This window comes from Lissotriton vulgaris, chromosome 12, assembly GCF_964263255.1.
Source record: "Lissotriton vulgaris chromosome 12, aLisVul1.2, whole genome shotgun sequence".
Taxonomy (NCBI): domain Eukaryota; kingdom Metazoa; phylum Chordata; class Amphibia; order Caudata; family Salamandridae; genus Lissotriton; species Lissotriton vulgaris.
Window position 1 is genome coordinate 134,502,696 of NC_141700.1, and position 16,983 is coordinate 134,519,678.

At 47.0% G+C, this 16,983-nt stretch overlaps 1 protein-coding gene across 1 annotated transcript in view; it reads left to right on the forward strand.

Annotated features, from left to right (window-relative positions):
• The window catches only part of LOC147673655 (protein S100-A2-like), a 32,192-nt gene extending 18,672 nt beyond the window's left edge, over positions 1-13,520 (forward strand). Inside the window, exons 2-3 of the mRNA XM_086946396.1 lie at positions 10,494-10,640; positions 13,347-13,520. Coding sequence (XP_086802522.1) covers positions 10,509-10,640; positions 13,347-13,484 — 270 coding nt within the window. The 5' untranslated portion in view covers positions 10,494-10,508 and the 3' untranslated portion in view covers positions 13,485-13,520. The remainder of the gene's footprint in view (positions 1-10,493; positions 10,641-13,346) is intronic.
• The last annotated feature ends 3,463 nt before the right edge of the window (positions 13,521-16,983 follow it).

Below are 16,983 nucleotides of genomic sequence, written 5' to 3' on the forward strand. Positions count from 1 at the left end.
TTCAGTTGCAACTATTGTGTGACCCTGCTCTGAACCTCAGAATAGTTACACATATGCCACAAAGGTCCTGAATTACAGCTAAGGGAGACAAGCAGGAGCCAGGCTGGAAGTTAAAATCCATTAATCAGCCCCTAATTCATTATTGTCAGTTGGGGCAGGGCAGGTGTTGTAACTAATTTTGCAACAATGAAAGCACTTAGCAAGTGCAAAAGATCACTAATCAGTAAGCACTATGGAAGCAGGTGCCAGCTAAAAAAATATTCTGTGACACATTAATCAGCCCCAAATTAATTCAGGTCACTTGAGGCAGGGAAGGTGTGCTTTGCCGAAAATAATGTACACTGGACAACCAGAGGGTGTGGTGATGAAACAGAGGGTGGCATGGGTGGGCCAGAGGGTGGCATGAGTAGTCAGAGAGTGGCAGTGGTGACAGAGAGTGGCAGTGATGAAGAAGAGTGTCCCAAACAGGCTGGACACGTAGAAACAACAAGTTCGCAAAACTTGCGACCCGAAATTGTAAAAACCCTCGCGAACTGGCAGAAACATGCGCGAACACAAAAAAAAATCCGCAAATTCGCGGGAATTCGCGGATTTTGCGGATTGCGAGTTCGCAAATCCGCGAACGCGAGATTCGCAAAATTCGCCCATGCTTACTACTGACCCTTTCCGGGAGTTTGAACCTTCTTGCTTGGAGAGTGTCTGGAGATCCAACGAAGTCTCAGGACTTTCGACATCAGCTTCTACTCTCCTCAGAGTCATGGGCGCTGGGAACTCACTACAGATACAATAATAACTGGAAATCTTGGTTTCGTTGGTGCCTGTAGAGGGATTTGGATCCCATACAGGCCCCTATTGTTGATGTAGTGAACTTTCTGGCTGATCTTTTTGACAAAGGTCTGAGTTATAGATCGATCAATTGTTATAGATCCGCGATCTCTGCGGGTCATGTTCTTGTTAATGGAAAAACGGTTGGTAAAAACATCATTGTTTGTAGAGTTATGAAGAGTATTAGTCTCAAAAGACCCCTGAAGGCGAAATATGATACTCTGGGATGTGAATTTGACTCTGGATCTTTTTACTTCCTGGCCCGAAAATTTTCTTAAGTAGAAAATTTCTGTCTTAAACTTGCCACTCTTCTTTGCCTTATCTCTTGTCGTAGAGTTTCTGACATTAAAGCTCTGGAGATCTCTAACAGGTCCTATAGTTTGTTTGGAGTCAAATTTGAGGTCTACAGAAGAGCCAAGAGCATGTCTGACTCTTTTATCCTCGTTTCGACCCTTGTCCAAAACTGTGTAGTTGAATGTATGAAAGCTTATGATCTGGATATGTCTAACCTGCGACCTCTTGCTGAGAATCAGCTTCTCATTTCCTTTGTTAAACCTCATAAGGCCATTTCTTCCACTTCAATTGCTAGGTGGGTCAAGTCTGCTATGTCTCTAGCAGGTGTCAATATAACCAAATATCAAGCTCATTCTCTCAGGTGCTATGGCGAGTAAGTCACTTTGGTCCGAAGGTAAGTTGGATGATCTCCTTAAAGCTGCCGACTGGTCTAATGCTAGTACCTTTGCAAGACGCTATTGTAAACCAATTGAACACATGTCTAATGTAGTTTTACATGGCTACCAACATGCATAATGTAGCCTCCGTTCTTGTAATGAAACTGCGATTCTCCTATTACCATGCCTAGAGAATCTAGATTTCTTTAAAGACGCGGAGGCTCACATTATCCCGCCCATCCCATTCCCTGTTTGATTTTGGATGTCTTACTTGTATCCGGATTGCTCATGTTTTTCATTGAGGTGTTATGTCTAATATATTTGCATTGACATGTTATCTAAAGTTGTTCAATTCGTTTCTCTTGACCTGCTTGTGACTACTTTGACCCTTTGGACACAATTGTCATTGTCTCCTTTCTTTTCAGGTAACCCTTCTACTTGAGCTACATTGGATGTTTTCTGACTGGCTGGTTGCCTTCAACTTTCGTTTGGACTTCATTTCAAATTCTCTCCTTTCCACTGGTTCTTCTTTTCGCCCGATTTAAGAGGCAGATGGTTGCTATGTTATGTCTTAGTTTATCTCAGTGTTCTTATTGGTACCTTTGTATTGTGATGCGGCTGCTTGGATCTGCAATTAAAAGTCATTGCATAATGTGAGCCTCCGTGTCTTTAATGAAATCTAGATTCTCTAGGCATGTTAATAGGAGAATCGCAATTTAAATACAACATAAGTGCACAGGCAAACTAAGCCCAGCAAAGAAGCTAGGAACACCATGAAGGATAATTTCAATGGGTCTTGACATACTCACCCCAATAAGCCGGACAGCCAGCTTTAGCGCTGGTGGCGCTCAGTGAGACAAACTTGTTTTGGAGTCCCTAGAGGCCTCGATCACAGATTTCCTCACTTGTCACTCTACAACTGTGCTCTCGTCTCAATATAGTTCCTCATGATTTATTTTTTATTTTTAGCGCCTCTCATACCAGTGTAAGGTGTTGGAGCACTTTACATCACGTACAGAGACAGTTGGAGTAAATTGGTGTATAGCAAATCTTACATAAGGCATTTAGAACATCTGATATTTTAAAAACTTTTGTGTTTTGCACATCTGATATTTTAATCTGTCCCCGTCCCCCTCGCCGCATTTCCCTACCTGTGGGGCTTCTCTCTAGGGATTACCAGGGCCTCAGGGAGCCGATTTGGAGCTTCTGCTGACCACCGGCATTGAGCCCTCGCGGGACAAACTGCTGGCGCCATCTTAGCTGAGGACGAGGACAGCGCTCTAGTTCTCGGCCGATTGGGGGCCCACACACGATATAATGAATTCCTCTTCCTGTCCGCGCAGCGGGCGCGCCGATGGCGTGCCAGAAGCAAGCCCATCTGTGCCCGTCCATGCCTGTACCAGGGCCACCCTGGCCCCGGGCACATTGATACCCACAGAACCCCTTTGCGCTATTGCTCTTTTCAGTTGTGGGAACTCAATACACCCACCACGCGGTGTTGACACTTGCCCCCTCCTAGCTGTCTTGTGTCCGCCCCCGCCCCATGTCCAGGCTGTATCTACTCTTCCATGTCCTATGCCTTCTGTTTATGGTATCAGCCCCACACCTAAGCGCTATTTTCGCTCGGCGCTTATCAACGCCCGCTCCCTCCCGAAACCTAGTTTGAACATTAGGGAATTCATAATAAGCCAGAAGCTGGACATCTTGTTTGTAACTGAATCTTGGGGAGATGCTGCCTCCGGCCCGGATTGCTGTTCGGCCACACCTGAGGGTTTTTGTGTGGTAAGACGGGACAGAACTACGGGGAGAGGAGGTGGTTTAGCCATTATCCATAAAGCGTTTTTTCACTCCAAGATCTAACCTATTCATCAACTGGATTGTGAAGCCTGTGCATTTTCAATCACACTTAATCACAATCAAGTTTTTAAAGGAATTCTTTTATACCATCCCCCTGGCCTGCATACTCGTTTCCTCTCTGCTCTTGATGAATTTACAGACTCTCCTTAGCCTATTCTGACTATACCATCTTGGGGGATTTAAATTTTCATCTAGAAGTCGCAGGGGACAAAGACACTACTCCACTTATTGTCTATCTACTTGCGGTAGGATTACAGCAGTTAGTGGTAGCCCCTACTCATCATGCAGGTCTCATGCTTGATGGTTTGTTCACCAACAACCCCAACATTTCACTCTCCACTGTTCTTACCGTAGTATGGTCGGACCACCTTGCAGTCATTTTCACCATTTTGGCTCATAACCCCAACCCTCCTCAGTCCACATCTCGTACCCCCATTAGTACCCGAGCCTGGAAAAACCAGGACTACCCTCTATTGTCCAATATCTTGGCTGGATCTCCTTATGAGGCATTACCTCACCCCCAGTCTTCTGTCCAGCAGGTACCAGAAATGGATTCTGGATGCAATTAATCAAGTAGCCCCGGCCAAACCCATCACTTCTAACCGGGCCACGCCATCTGCCCAATGGTTCACAGAGGAACTTCGACTACAACGGCAGTATTGTAGGAATTTAGAAAGGCGCTGGCGCAAGCACTACAGTCTTTCAGACAAGGAAACCTACAAAGATGTGCTACCGCTATGAGATCTATCATTAAACCTAAAAGTGTTTTTTTTCAGGCCCAGATTGAATCTGCCCAGAACTCTGGAAGGAAGCTATTTCAAGTAGTCTATTCTCTCTAACCCTCCAACAGGACCTCCCATTGAGCCATCTCATCTTTGTAAATGCGGCAGCAACTTTCTTTTCCACCAAGGTCACTAATATCTATTAATCTTTCTCCTTCCCTAAATGCTCTGATTGCCCTGACCCCCTTCCGCTGTCCCCCTTCACTCACACCCATCTTCTCCAACTTTCAATTGGTCTCGACAGACCAGATCAGCAAGCTTATCACTTCTATTAAATCTGGGTCTCCTTTAGACCCTTGCCCCCCCCTTCTATACTGAGCGCTCTCGCTGAGGTTATTACTTCCCTGCTCATGGACCTATGTAATTCCATCTTCCAGACCGGCATTTATCCTGAAATTTGGAAAAAGGCAGTCATCAAGCCCCTTAAAACCGTCCCTGGACCCCGCTGACTCAGCTAGTTAAAGACCTATTGCCTGCCTCCCATTCCCGGCCAAAATATTCGAAGCAGTCATGAACAAACCGCTTTCAGGGTTCATCGACTGTCACCAACTTTTAGATGACACCCAGTTCGGGTTTAGGAAGGACCACAGCACAGAAACCGCTTTGATAAAGGCCTCTGACGAGATTAGGACTATAACGGACCAGGGTGGGGTGGCGGTCCTTGTACTCCTAGATCTGTCCGCTGCCTTTGACACGGTCGATCACTCCATCTTGATCGACCGTGTCACATCCTTGGGGGTGACCCATCTTGCCAGGGACCTCATTGCTTCGTTTCTGGCCAACCGCACGCAGGCGGTGAAACTGGGCACTTTCTACTCGCCTACCTTCACCCTTCCGTGCGGGGTGCCCCAGGGCTCCTCGCTAAGCCCCACAATCAATCTAAGCATTTATATAGCGCACTACTCACCCGGAGGGTCTCAAGGCGCTAGGGGAGGGGGGGGGGGTCCGCTATTACTCGAACAGCCAGGTCTTGAGCTGCTTCCTGAAGGCAAGGTGGTCCTGGGTCAGGCGGAGGTGGGTCTGGAGGGAGTTCCAAGTCTTGGCGGCCAGGTAGGAGAAGGACCTTCCTCCTGTGGTGGCGATGCGGGGGGACATTGGCGACGAGGGCGTGGCCGGTCGATCGATGCTGGCATGTGGGAGCGTAGAAGTTGAGGCGGCTGTTGAGGTATCCTGGGCCTCGGTTGTGTAGGGCTTTGTTTGCGTGAATGAGGAGACGGAAGGTGATTCTCTTGTTGACCGGGAGCCAGTGCAGCTCTCTCAGGTGTCCGGAGATGTGGCTGCAATGGAGGATGTCTAGGATGAGTCGTGCTGAGGCGTTCTGAATCCGCTGGAGTCTCTTCTGGAGTTTGGCGGTGGTTCCGGCGTAGAGGGAGTTGCCGTAGTCCAGACGGCTGGTGACGAGGGCCTGGGTGACCGTCTTCCAGGTCTCGGTGGGGATCCACATTATTTAATATATATGTGGCGGATTTGGTGAGGGTCTTAAAAGCACACTGGCAATGCTTAACCACCTATGTGGATGACACCCAATTGGTGTTGGCGGTACATAAGGATGGACCAGCCGTTGCTGCAAGATTCCAGGAGGGGATGTCTGCCATTGGCTCATGGATGTCGAGTAACTGCTTGAAATTAAATTCGGACAAGACGGAGGTGATTACCTTCGGCAACCTTTCACCGGAATGGTCTTCCATTTGGTGGCCCATTGAAATGGGTTCACCTCCCACTCCGGTTGCCAGGGTCAGAAACCTCGGTGTCATGTTCGATGACAAGCTGTTATTCAAGCACCATGTGAATGCAGTGGTCTCATCCTCCTTCTATATGCTGAGGAAGATTAAGAAGCTGTTGCCATAGCTCCCTCCAGCTGCAGGGAAAACATTGATCACCACCTTCGTTTTTTCCAAGATGGATTATGGCAACGCTCTCTTCCTCAGCACACAAGAACAGGTTTTAACCAAACTACTATCAGTCCAAAATGCTGCAGCCAGAATTCTGCTCGGCATCCCTAGTCACCGCCCCACCTCCTCGGCCATACGTCACCTGCATTGGCTAAGGGTCAAGAGTCGGATAAAGTTTAAAGCACTCTGTATCACCTACAAGGCCATCCATGACTCAGGACCCAGGTTCCTTAAGGATGCTTTTCGGATCTACGCTCCTAAAAGATCACTTCGCTCATCCTGCACCCATCTTCTCTCTGTCCCACGTACCAGAACCACTACCTGGGGAGACAGACGTTTCTTAGTAGCAACCCCCAGCCTATGGAATTCTCTCCCTTGGTCCATCAAAACCAGTCCCACTCATCTTCCATAAACTTCTGAAAACCTGGTTATTTAATCAATGATCATCTTGGCTGCTCTGTCACAGGAAGCCCAATATGCGCCGAGACACCCCAGGGTAGTTGCGCGCAATAAACATCCCATAAACATACTGCGGTGGGGGTTGGCTTCGCTTATTTATTTATTCCCATACAAAGCCTTTATTTGCTCTTTGCTTAAAAAAAGTTTGAATAATGAGACTGGGATGGGTGGGGTGACTTTATAACGTGCATTCAGTTTTCATGAATCTCTGGGAGTTCATAGGTCATTGAGCTAGTTGTGATTTAACTTACGAACTGCAAGTAACTATGGCAAAATCAGTAACCCACTGAGCTATCATATAAATCCAGTGCTGTGATCTACATGGGACCTGATTTTTGTTTTGCGCTACTTTAGATGAGTTAAAACTGGCACTAGAGTCCACACAACTCGATCCTTCTCCAGCAGGGATATTAATCACCAGAACTCTTTACACTTAATGTTGCTGGATATGAAAATGAACTCTGCAGTTGGTGCTTTGAAACTTAAAGCAATTTGCAAAGCAGTGATAATCTAGGGGGATGAACCGCCCCCAAGAATAAAACCGGCCCGCACTTCCAGCTGTCCAGCAGGAACCCCTGGTACGTTCAGCCCAGCCTCGCTGATGGGTCCAACTGGCTCAAATTAAGCATTGGTGACTATAACTTGCAGATCGGCATTTTGACTGTATTGGTCACACCGGTCAGTGCCTGCTGTCCTTCCTTCAAAGCACCAAGTAAAGGTGAGAACTGCGGTCTCTATAGCAACCACTCCTAACGCCAAACTTATCCGCCCCTTCGGGATAAAAGGGCCCAGCTCTTCTTTGCATACCTCCTTCACAATCCAGCTTCTGTTGTTCCAGTAACTCCCACCCTGCAGGTCCAACTTGAACTGGGTTAGATGGAGTCTTTTTTTTTTTTTTTTATTTAAATTTTTGAAAACCTTTATTAGTGCATCCAAAGAAATACAAATACGGGCCCACAACCCTGAGGCCGGCCACGAAAACTGATTAGGCACAGGTGCAAGCAATACGGAGACGCAATAGCACGGCAATATCGATAAACAATTAGTCAGCAGTTACACTGGAGATCACTTGCTATAGCGCCTAAGGAGCAATGAAGGTTAATTTTAAAAATTTTAAGTCTGTATTCCGAGTTCTAGCAACCATTAAAGTCCAAACTGTTCCGTTAGAATAGAAAATAAACCATAAACTAAAAAGCAGGGTTCACGTAGGCACGACATATCGATAGCAACCAAGGCACACATCGCCCAGCATCCCAATCCGCAGGTCCCTCCAGGCGGCATGACGGCCCATTAAGTATGCAACAGGAATATCAAAGCCAGGATCATAACAAAGCCTACCGCCACCCGCCCACCAGCATCACCTACGCAAACCCAAGACAGAAAGAAGAGGAAATAAAATAAAGAAGAAAAACAAGGCACCATAGAAACAGAAAAGAAATAAACCCCCCCCACCCTACACGCATGCAAAGGCTACGGCCTACCCCCCCTAGCAGTGTGTCTGTCGCCCAATAAACCCGAAATATAGAATAAGTAAGAGAAAGGAAAAAAAAGGTTATCGCATCACATAAGTCATAGGGAGCAAGAAAAGAGCAATCTAAAAAGAGCAATCTAATCTAAAACTCCCATGAAACCCCACCCAAGAGGAGGGCCAAATCCTATATCTCCCGGACTTCCCCGACCCTAAAATACTCTCTCCCCCAGACATGATGGCCAAATCAAGGATCATAAAGTACAATATAAACCGGGAAAGAGACATTATAGCACAACATTCCGCGCCGAGGAGGCACCCCATCCCGAGTCTCCACCCGCCCACTTAAAACAGACCGTGTGAGTGAGGGCCCGTCTAACCCTGGCCAGATCTCAAGCGTCCATCCAAAAATGGCGCCGGAGAAGGATCCGCATCAAAAAGAACAAAGAGGCAAAATGGCCGCTCACGGTGAATAAGGGGCCCCCCCAAGACAAACCAAGTACTTCCAAGCACACGCAGATTCAGCAATCCAAAGGGGCGCCAGTCCCAAGGCCATCAAGTATTTCAGTGCACAATAAAATGGGGTCTTAGCGCGTGTGGGATAGGCAGTCATGTGAAGCAGCAGCAGCAGCGTCAGCGGATCCATGCTGAAAGGTAGCGAGTCTGTAGCCATGATGGACAGCTTCGACATATCAGGAAACAATGTAGCCTCGCCGGGATAAGCAGACGGCAGTCCGCTATAGTCACCCGCGCCAGAGGTTTGCCCCAGTTCACCATCGCGTGGCAACAATGTAGCGCGCTCAGTGCCGAGAGGGGCCAGATCAGCGCGGTGATGAGAACAAGCCGGCGATGCGTACCCCGGCCCAAGTGAGACGGTGTCCAGCTGTATGATCAGCGCTCGGGAGCATTCTCGCCATTCAGCCCTTAAGTCGGCAATCGCGGCCAGAATGGAAGCACAGGAGTAATCAGGCGGGTGATCCGACGTGTCCACAGTCCTAAGCACAGCACCGCATCCCCAACCACGCTGGAGTCCAATCGGTGCTACACAATCCTGATCCGAGGTAGAGCTCACAATTGCCACGGTGGGGACGGCCGCCATGTTTCAGCCAGGGATTTCGCAGAAAGCGTAGGCAAATCCGACAGCAGTAAGGTGGGATGCAATCTACCGATTCCAACTGAGCCAGTCGCTCCTAAGCGGCAGGTAACGAGAGTTCCCTTCTTGCAAGGTCGGGCAGGAGCGATCAATGAGGCGATTCACAGCAGCCAGTCCCACACACACACGGGAAGGAGCGACGCGGCTCACTTCGGCATCTCAGAAAGACGGAGCTGTAAAGTCTCACCGCAATCGGTCGGTGCGTCCTGTGCACACGAAGGTCAGTACAGGTGCCTCCATAATAGGGAATCCGACAGTGGACACCCGTCACACCACTGATCAAGCAATAAGCGGAGCTGCAGCCCTCTCCGGCGGTGCGCAGGGACAGGAGTTTCGGTTTCAGGGCTCGGCAATGGTCAGAAGATCAATGTGCCCGTAACATCGGGAAACGGGCAGGTAGAGACACCGGAGAAGCACCCCCGGTATCAGCGCGCTATCTTCCTCCCTCAGCAGAGTTACGCCAGGATAGTGGACAGGATAGTGCTGCAGGAGAGACTGGCTCGGGGAGCCGGGCGACTACACGTCCGTCTCCGCCGCCATCTTGGCTCCTCCCCCCCCGGTTAGATGGAGTCTTGGTTGTTTGTATACTGACCTCTGACCCCTAGTAGATAGATTAACCGACTCTACATGTAGAACATGAAGAAAAGTTGATGGCTATGGAGTATAAAAGAACTATAGATAGCACAGAGAAGGCAATCTTTGAGGAAGCCGGACTACAGCGCATGAGGTTGGGCTCAGAATGTATGTTTGTGTAGGGCTAAATTTGGAATCCGAATGCATGTTTGTTCTTTGTGTAGGGCCAATATTGGGATCCGAATGCATGTTTGTTCTTTGTGTAGGGCCAATATTGGGATCCGAATGCATGTTTGTTCTTTGTGTAGGGCAAATATTGGGATCCGAGTGCATGTTTGTTCTTTGTGTAGGGCCAATATTGGGATCCGAATGCATGTTTGTTCTTTGTGTAGGGCCAATATTGGAATCAGAATGCATGTTTGTTCTTTGTGTAGGGCCAATATTGGAATCAGAATGCATGTTTGTACTTTGTGAGGCCAATATTGGGATCAGAATGCTGGTTTGTTCTTCGTGTAGAGCCAATATGCTACATTTTGGTTACTTTTGACAAGCCTAAGACCAGATCAAAACTACAGGGTAACCCAAATGAAAGTGTTGCTGTTATTGGGCTGACTGGTAATTGTAAAGAGATCCTCCTTGGAACCATCTTGAGCAGGACCGCAGGCCTCCTGTTTCGCTTGGATAAACAGTGCTGGGGGCTGGGGAGTCTGTAGATAATTTGGCACCTCATCGCCAGTGGTCCCTCCTCGCTTGTCGTTTTTATAGGTGGAATATTTTGGAACCAGACTGAAGGTTTGTGTACTTGGTTTACAGATCAAAACAGTCAAGATGCATCTGGAAGAGCTGTGTGGGACTATGATCCAGACATTCAAGAAATACTCTGGAGCTGATGGGAAGGATGGAGAGCTGAACCAGGAGGAGCTGTCCAAGCTTCTGAAGGAAGAGTTCCCAAGTCTATCTGTGAGTACAACCTGAAACCTATGTTTATTTTAAAATGTATACGTATTGAATGTTTGCTAGTGGTTTCAAAGAGCGTAACTTACAGAACCGGTCTTGCGGAGAATTATTTCCCATAATTTAGTGCTGAGTTCATTTGCAGGGTATTTAACTTTCCAAAGCAAACTTAAGTAGATGATGGACGGAGCGTTGAAACTTTACAGGCACTCACCCCTTGCCACAGATCTGGGTTGAATCGATCGTTTTATAGCTCACTTCGCCACCCCAGTTCATACCCAGCTAGCCTATATGCAAATCAGTCTTGACCCTGTGCCTCATGTTACCCCCGAAACCGGTCCCAGGATTCTTGTTCCTGGTCCAAGGAAGTCATGGCTTTGGCAGTTGGGTCTGGACTGTTCCATGAAGGACACGGTCAAGACTGAGTTGCATATAACTGGGTATAGTTCTGAGTGTTCAGGTTCCACTTGTACAACTCTACCTTAAGTCTTGTAAATGTCGCCAGAACTGCTTGGTGGCAATGTAGGCCCATATCTCACGGTTAATGGTTCTGTATTCTGTCCCATATTGATTATAGGGCTTTTTAGCCCAATGTATACCTGAACCTTCACAATGCTGCTTGCAATTTGGTGCTTCTGGCGTTCCTATTCGTGTCTCTGGTGCTGGCTTGACAATGTCATGCCAGTCTGGTTATCTTTAAACTGTACTTTCCACTCGAGATGGACTGTCTATGTGAACTTAGAGCTTTGAGGGCTGGATTTAGAACCAAGTACAGGATAATCACTATAGACTAGTTCTAAAGTCCTCTTCCACCACTGACTTTCAACATTTGGCAATATTCTATACATATATAGTCTTTCAATCTCTTGTTGCGTCACCACAGTAAATGTTTGCATCCTAACTGTGCAGAATGGGTGTTGTCTCCTCTAGATGTCATAGTTCAAGTGGGATGCACAGCTGCTTAAATGGCTATCTTCAAGATGACCTCAGTAGATGTGATGGAAAGCACACAAGCTCTTTACCCTAATAAGCCTGAAGCTTGGGGTGAGAAGATGCTTAGAATAAAATTCCAGAATGCTAGTACTTGAACAATCCTTGAAGGCAGAGCACTTCTTTCGGGCATGGTATATATCATACAGTCTAGCTTACTTGTTTCAAACAAGCAACACTTTAGTTTGAATGTCTAGGGTGGTGTATGTACTTTAAGCATGTTTTAAGATTAAACATCTATTTGGCGAGGAGAGCTCCTGACAAAGAAAATACTAGCTTCTGAAAGGAAGTCAGGAAGGGTCTTGCTTACGTGTATTACATTTAAAAATTCTACAGATACTGTAAGCTTGGTCACCCCAATGACACCTTTTCAATAGCCTTGCTGGAAACAATGGGCAGGATTGGGTCATCTACCCGCATGGATGAAAGCACTTTTGTATCCCAAATGAAGGGGAAAATATGGGTTAGTTTGATCCTTCTGAAAGAACCTACCTTTTATGAAAGCTGATGGGTAAAGATGGCCAATGTAAAAAAAACTGCCTTGATTGAGGAATAGGTACTTGACCAACTTACCTCTATACTTGTAAAATGACCAATGGCTGAGCAAATGTTTAGCCTTTATGGTGGTTGCTAGTAGACTGTTGAATCAAGTTCCTAAAAAAGAACCGTCTCCTTTTATCACCCTGCCCTACACATCTCTGCATTTCCTTTTTTCTTCCCCTAGCTCATGTCTGGAGGAGGGCAGTGGTTGTCTGGTTGTTCTGATGAAATTGAAGGCTGGATGAGAATGAACCAATTTCCCTAGTGTTGGTTTCAACCTCTGAAATCCCAAACACACGAGGCCATTTTTAGCTCTTGGGTTACTTGCAATATCAACAGGTCGCAAGTTCCATATTTAGTCAATCTCTCTGAAAGGAGCGATCCAATTCTGAACATAAATGTGAGATTTGGTTCAATACACATGTTCTCAAATTGAAGGCAGAAGGACTATGGTGGCTCTGGCGGTTCCCGGTAGGTGTTCCTGCATGGGATTGTAACTCTTCCAGTGCTTGAGGCGGAGCGCCCTTGCTGGATGAAGGACGTGGGACACCATGGATGCTGTAAAGTGTTGCCGAAAAAGCAAACGTACTAGGCAATTTCTGTACTAAAATTTTTCTCAACTGCACATTGACTCTGCAGCTCTTTCTCCCTCTAGAGAATGACCCTGTAAATCCAGTCCCTCTCGGCCATGGTCTTTCATCTGAGACTGTTCTTCCTTAAGGCAGCAGGTGACCGATTCAGAAACCCCAAGGGTGGAGCTTTAGGCTTCACTGCATTGTAGGAAACCAGAAACTGGACTAACCTGGGAAGGGATTTGTTTGTTAATAATCCATAGAACTTCCACTTAAAAGGCTATGTGCGCCTCTCTTGTCAGTCTGCCCATGGTATAGGGTTTAAACAACCAGTACTAATGGCATCTCCTTTGTAATAGTAAATAGTAAAGTAATATCTTGAAAACATTGGTTCCTGGAGACTTGGTCTTATGAACAGAGTTTAACAATTGTACTGAGCCAGACAAATCTGTATTGCGAATAATGGAAATATTGAAATATTAGGGGAGGTGTGTGGGTGGGGGGGGGGGGGGGGGGCTTTTTAAAAGTTCCTTCCCAGCGAGAAAGTAGAATGTTCTGAACATAATTGAATTCACTTAATAAAACTTTCTCTTATTTATTCCCTCTTCAGGCCCATGGGAAAGATGAGGAAATGGAAAAAAAGGTGATGAAAATGATGGACTTGGATGGTGACCAGAAGGTTTCCTTCAAAGAGTTTGCAATATTTTTAGCCCGCCTGAGTGTGCTAATGGAGGATTGTGAATCCTGATCTAAACTCATTTGTCTCCATTTATAAAAAAAATAAGTATGGCATCTTGTCTGTTCCTCTTTTCAGTAAGGTGTCTGTCTTGACGTGAGTTTTTCACATGGTTGATAGTTAAGAGGTGATATTGTGAAGTGTTTCCTGCTTTCCTAGTCCCCATGAGTGCGGGACATGGAGCAATAAAAGGCTACATATTTGAGGTCCATGAATTTACTATGTACTATCCCGTTTACGAATTACTGTTTGCAAAGGACTGCCAAGTGAGCACTGCAAGCATTTTTACAGGGAATAAAGTGTTTACTTAAGTATCCATGTGTGAAGCTCTCTACCTGGTCCCATGTCTCCCCCTTCCAAATTCCAGGCTGCTGTGGGGTGATCTAGGAAATGTGTCTTGGGGTCATCATAATATCATGTAATGCAATTACGTTCAGCATGTGAACATAAACTGGCGCTCTGGAACCCGCTTCGCAGAAGCATTCAAACCAGGTATCCCGTACAGATATTAGTGAATCCTTTTACTGGCTTTTAATGATACTCTGATCTAATTTAGGATACAATTCTCCATGCATGTTTGAAGGAGCTCTTTGAATCCCATGTACCTTACCCAACACATACCCAGGCAGGACATGCTACATCCTTCCAATCTGACACTCTGAAAGGGCAAAGTATGTGAATCTAAAATTCAGTGGGGCTTGAGATGCTGTATGCACCCTGCAATACTTCAAGTAAATCTCCACTTGCACCTGAATCTGGAGAATCCATGATGAATCGGTAATTACATCTACTGCATCCCTGACACCAATACAAGCCAGTCTCCAGATTCTCAGTTGAATGGACCATCTCTGTTCCAGATTGGGACAAGTCTCTTGTGCACATTACGATCATTAGTAGCAAGTTCTGATTCATTTAAATAGCCCTATTTCTAAGTCTTGATAGCATAAGGCTCGGCATAAACCAGGCCGCCACATATAGCGCTGTATGCTGAGCAAATTGATCACGTGGTTCCAGAGCTTAATTTGTAAAAAAAAAGTGCAGGTGCTCAAATGTCCAGTGATATGTACCCCATAATGTGGCCTAGATGAGGACTGATGGAGCAAAATAGGCTAAAAAGTAAAAAACAAGGGAGGTTTTGTGCAGTGCACATTGCGAAATCAATAATTTGCCTATTATCACACCATTTGGCAAAGCATGAAAGCCAGTATTGACCCCAGAATCTCCACTTTCACACTTTGCAATTCACTATTCTAATTAGATGTGTATTTATTTCTGTCATCAAAGGTTAACACTTTATCCTTAATCCATGGGGAATTCAGATTAGCAGAAGAGTGACGATGAATCCACATTTTATTTTTTGCAGTTTTATATGGTGCGAACCCTGACGTGGGCAGACAGAGGAGCACTTCACAACAGCAGACACAGACTACATTACACTTTCCAGGCACATCCAGATATGCTAGAATTCAATGGGTGCTGCTAAATCAAGGTCTTCAAACCGGCTTCCCTATGTTTCTCCCTTTCCTTTTCCTCCAGTGCAAGCTCCTCTGACTTTTTTTCATCAGACTTTGTCCCTGAACACGAGAGAGGCAAAAAATGGAAAGGAGGAAGAGCAAGATAGTAAAGAAGATGCCAAGGGAGGAAGCAGAGATGAGAGAGAACCTTAAAGAGCAAGAGGATAAAGAGGCAGGAAGTCTAGGGGCAGAAACAGGCATTTAATGGCATTAAAAGAATGCTGCCTTGGTATTTGTCGAACCCAACGTTCACAACAGGCTCATAAGAAAAACGTTAACCCTACAAATTCAGCGATATTACACCTGTGTTATTTGGAGCAGCCAAGTTACCTCCTACATTATAACAGTAAAGTCAGACTCACACGTGCCAAACTTTTAGAAAATGTTTTTGATTAGCACAAACCGCACGCCTCACCATCCCAGCCTGGGCATTGCAACTTTTGAAACTGTCCAGAGACACACATTCACATTTCTTAATGAGACTAATTTACATAATTAATGGCTGTCCTCTGTCTGGCAGGGTACAGCCATGAACAGACGGGCTTTAGACCCTGTGAAGCAGACATGCTTAGTGACATGTGCACCTGTCCCTGTGCCATAACCTTGTGCAATGAAGGGGTGGGCGCAGAGCGGCAGTTGAGTGGGTGGTGAGTTTCTGCACTCGGGTTGGAGGCTAGACTGGGCACGAGGTGTAGTCCCAGTCCCTCTGCCCAAAGTGCTCTCTCCCTGAAGCTCTGACCTCTCTGTGCCCCGGATGGAGCCCACCATCCCTGAACAGCTGGAGAGGAGGGAGACCCCAAAGAAGGCCCACGTGAAATTGTTAGGGGTGGAAGAGGGCAGGCCCTAGAGGAAGGTCCATGGAGGCATACTGAAGAAGGGACATCGATTACGAGGTCGCTAAGGGGATATACACTGAGGAAGACTTCCCAAGAGTGGCCAAGTGGAGGGTATGCGAGAGGTCTGAGGAAAGGCCTGGATCAATAATGAAGGGCCCTAGTGGTGGGCAGTGGGTGTGATAAGAGGGGCACTGCCGAGGAGAGTCCAGAGGAAGACTCAAAAAGAGGTGCAGTAGGAGAGGGAGAGAGCCCTCAGAGGAAAGTAACTATTGCTTTCACTGAGGCCTTGCAACTGCTCTGTCCCTCCCAGCCCCCTACACTCGCGCCCACAATACTTCCCTCATCGGCACGGACAGTCAGCCACTGGGCGGCTTAATGTCCCCATCAAAGGCCCCCACCCAGACATCTGTCTCACATGGTGGGTTATTAGCCATGGACCTTGTACTGGGGTCTGTGGTACCGCACGGCCTCGGTTCATGGGACTGGGCGTCACGACGCACAAGAAACCAGCATTTGCAATGCAATAGGTCTCGCATTAGGAAAGTGTGAGCTATTGGTATTGTAAATGACACATTTTTTTAAAATGTGTAAATTAATAGCATTGTTAATTACAAAGCCAATAGCTTACACTTTCCTAAAGGTTCCGTGAATTCTGAACCCGTTTTGTTACGAATTTGATAGTAGCGAACCGTAACTAGGGAGTGCGGCAAGTACGAGTGATATTGCCATGTTAGACCGATGGATTCACTACGTATTTAGGGAGTTCGTTCTGAACCCTTGGGTTCCATTTTGTGCATGGCAGCTGTTGGACAGGCCACATGAAAGGCCGCTCTCCCCCGGCCCGACCAGGCCTGAGCCCGGTCACGCAGGTACTACACACCACCCTTGCACGTCCTCCGTCCCCTCAGGGACCCCTGCCCTCGAGCATGTCAACCTCGTGGGTCCGATCCACTGCCAGCCCACGCGCCCATCCTGGGGCGCCATCTTGGACACTCCCCCACGTGGCCGCCTGGCCCCCGGCCGACCTCAACCCTATCTTCACCGGGACCTGCAGGCTCCGCCGCGGACCGTCGTTTTTCCTTCGTCCATCTCGGGACCTGCTGGCTCCGCCGCGGCCCGATCATCTAGAACGCCGAGCTAGAGGATTGAGAGCTATCTTCC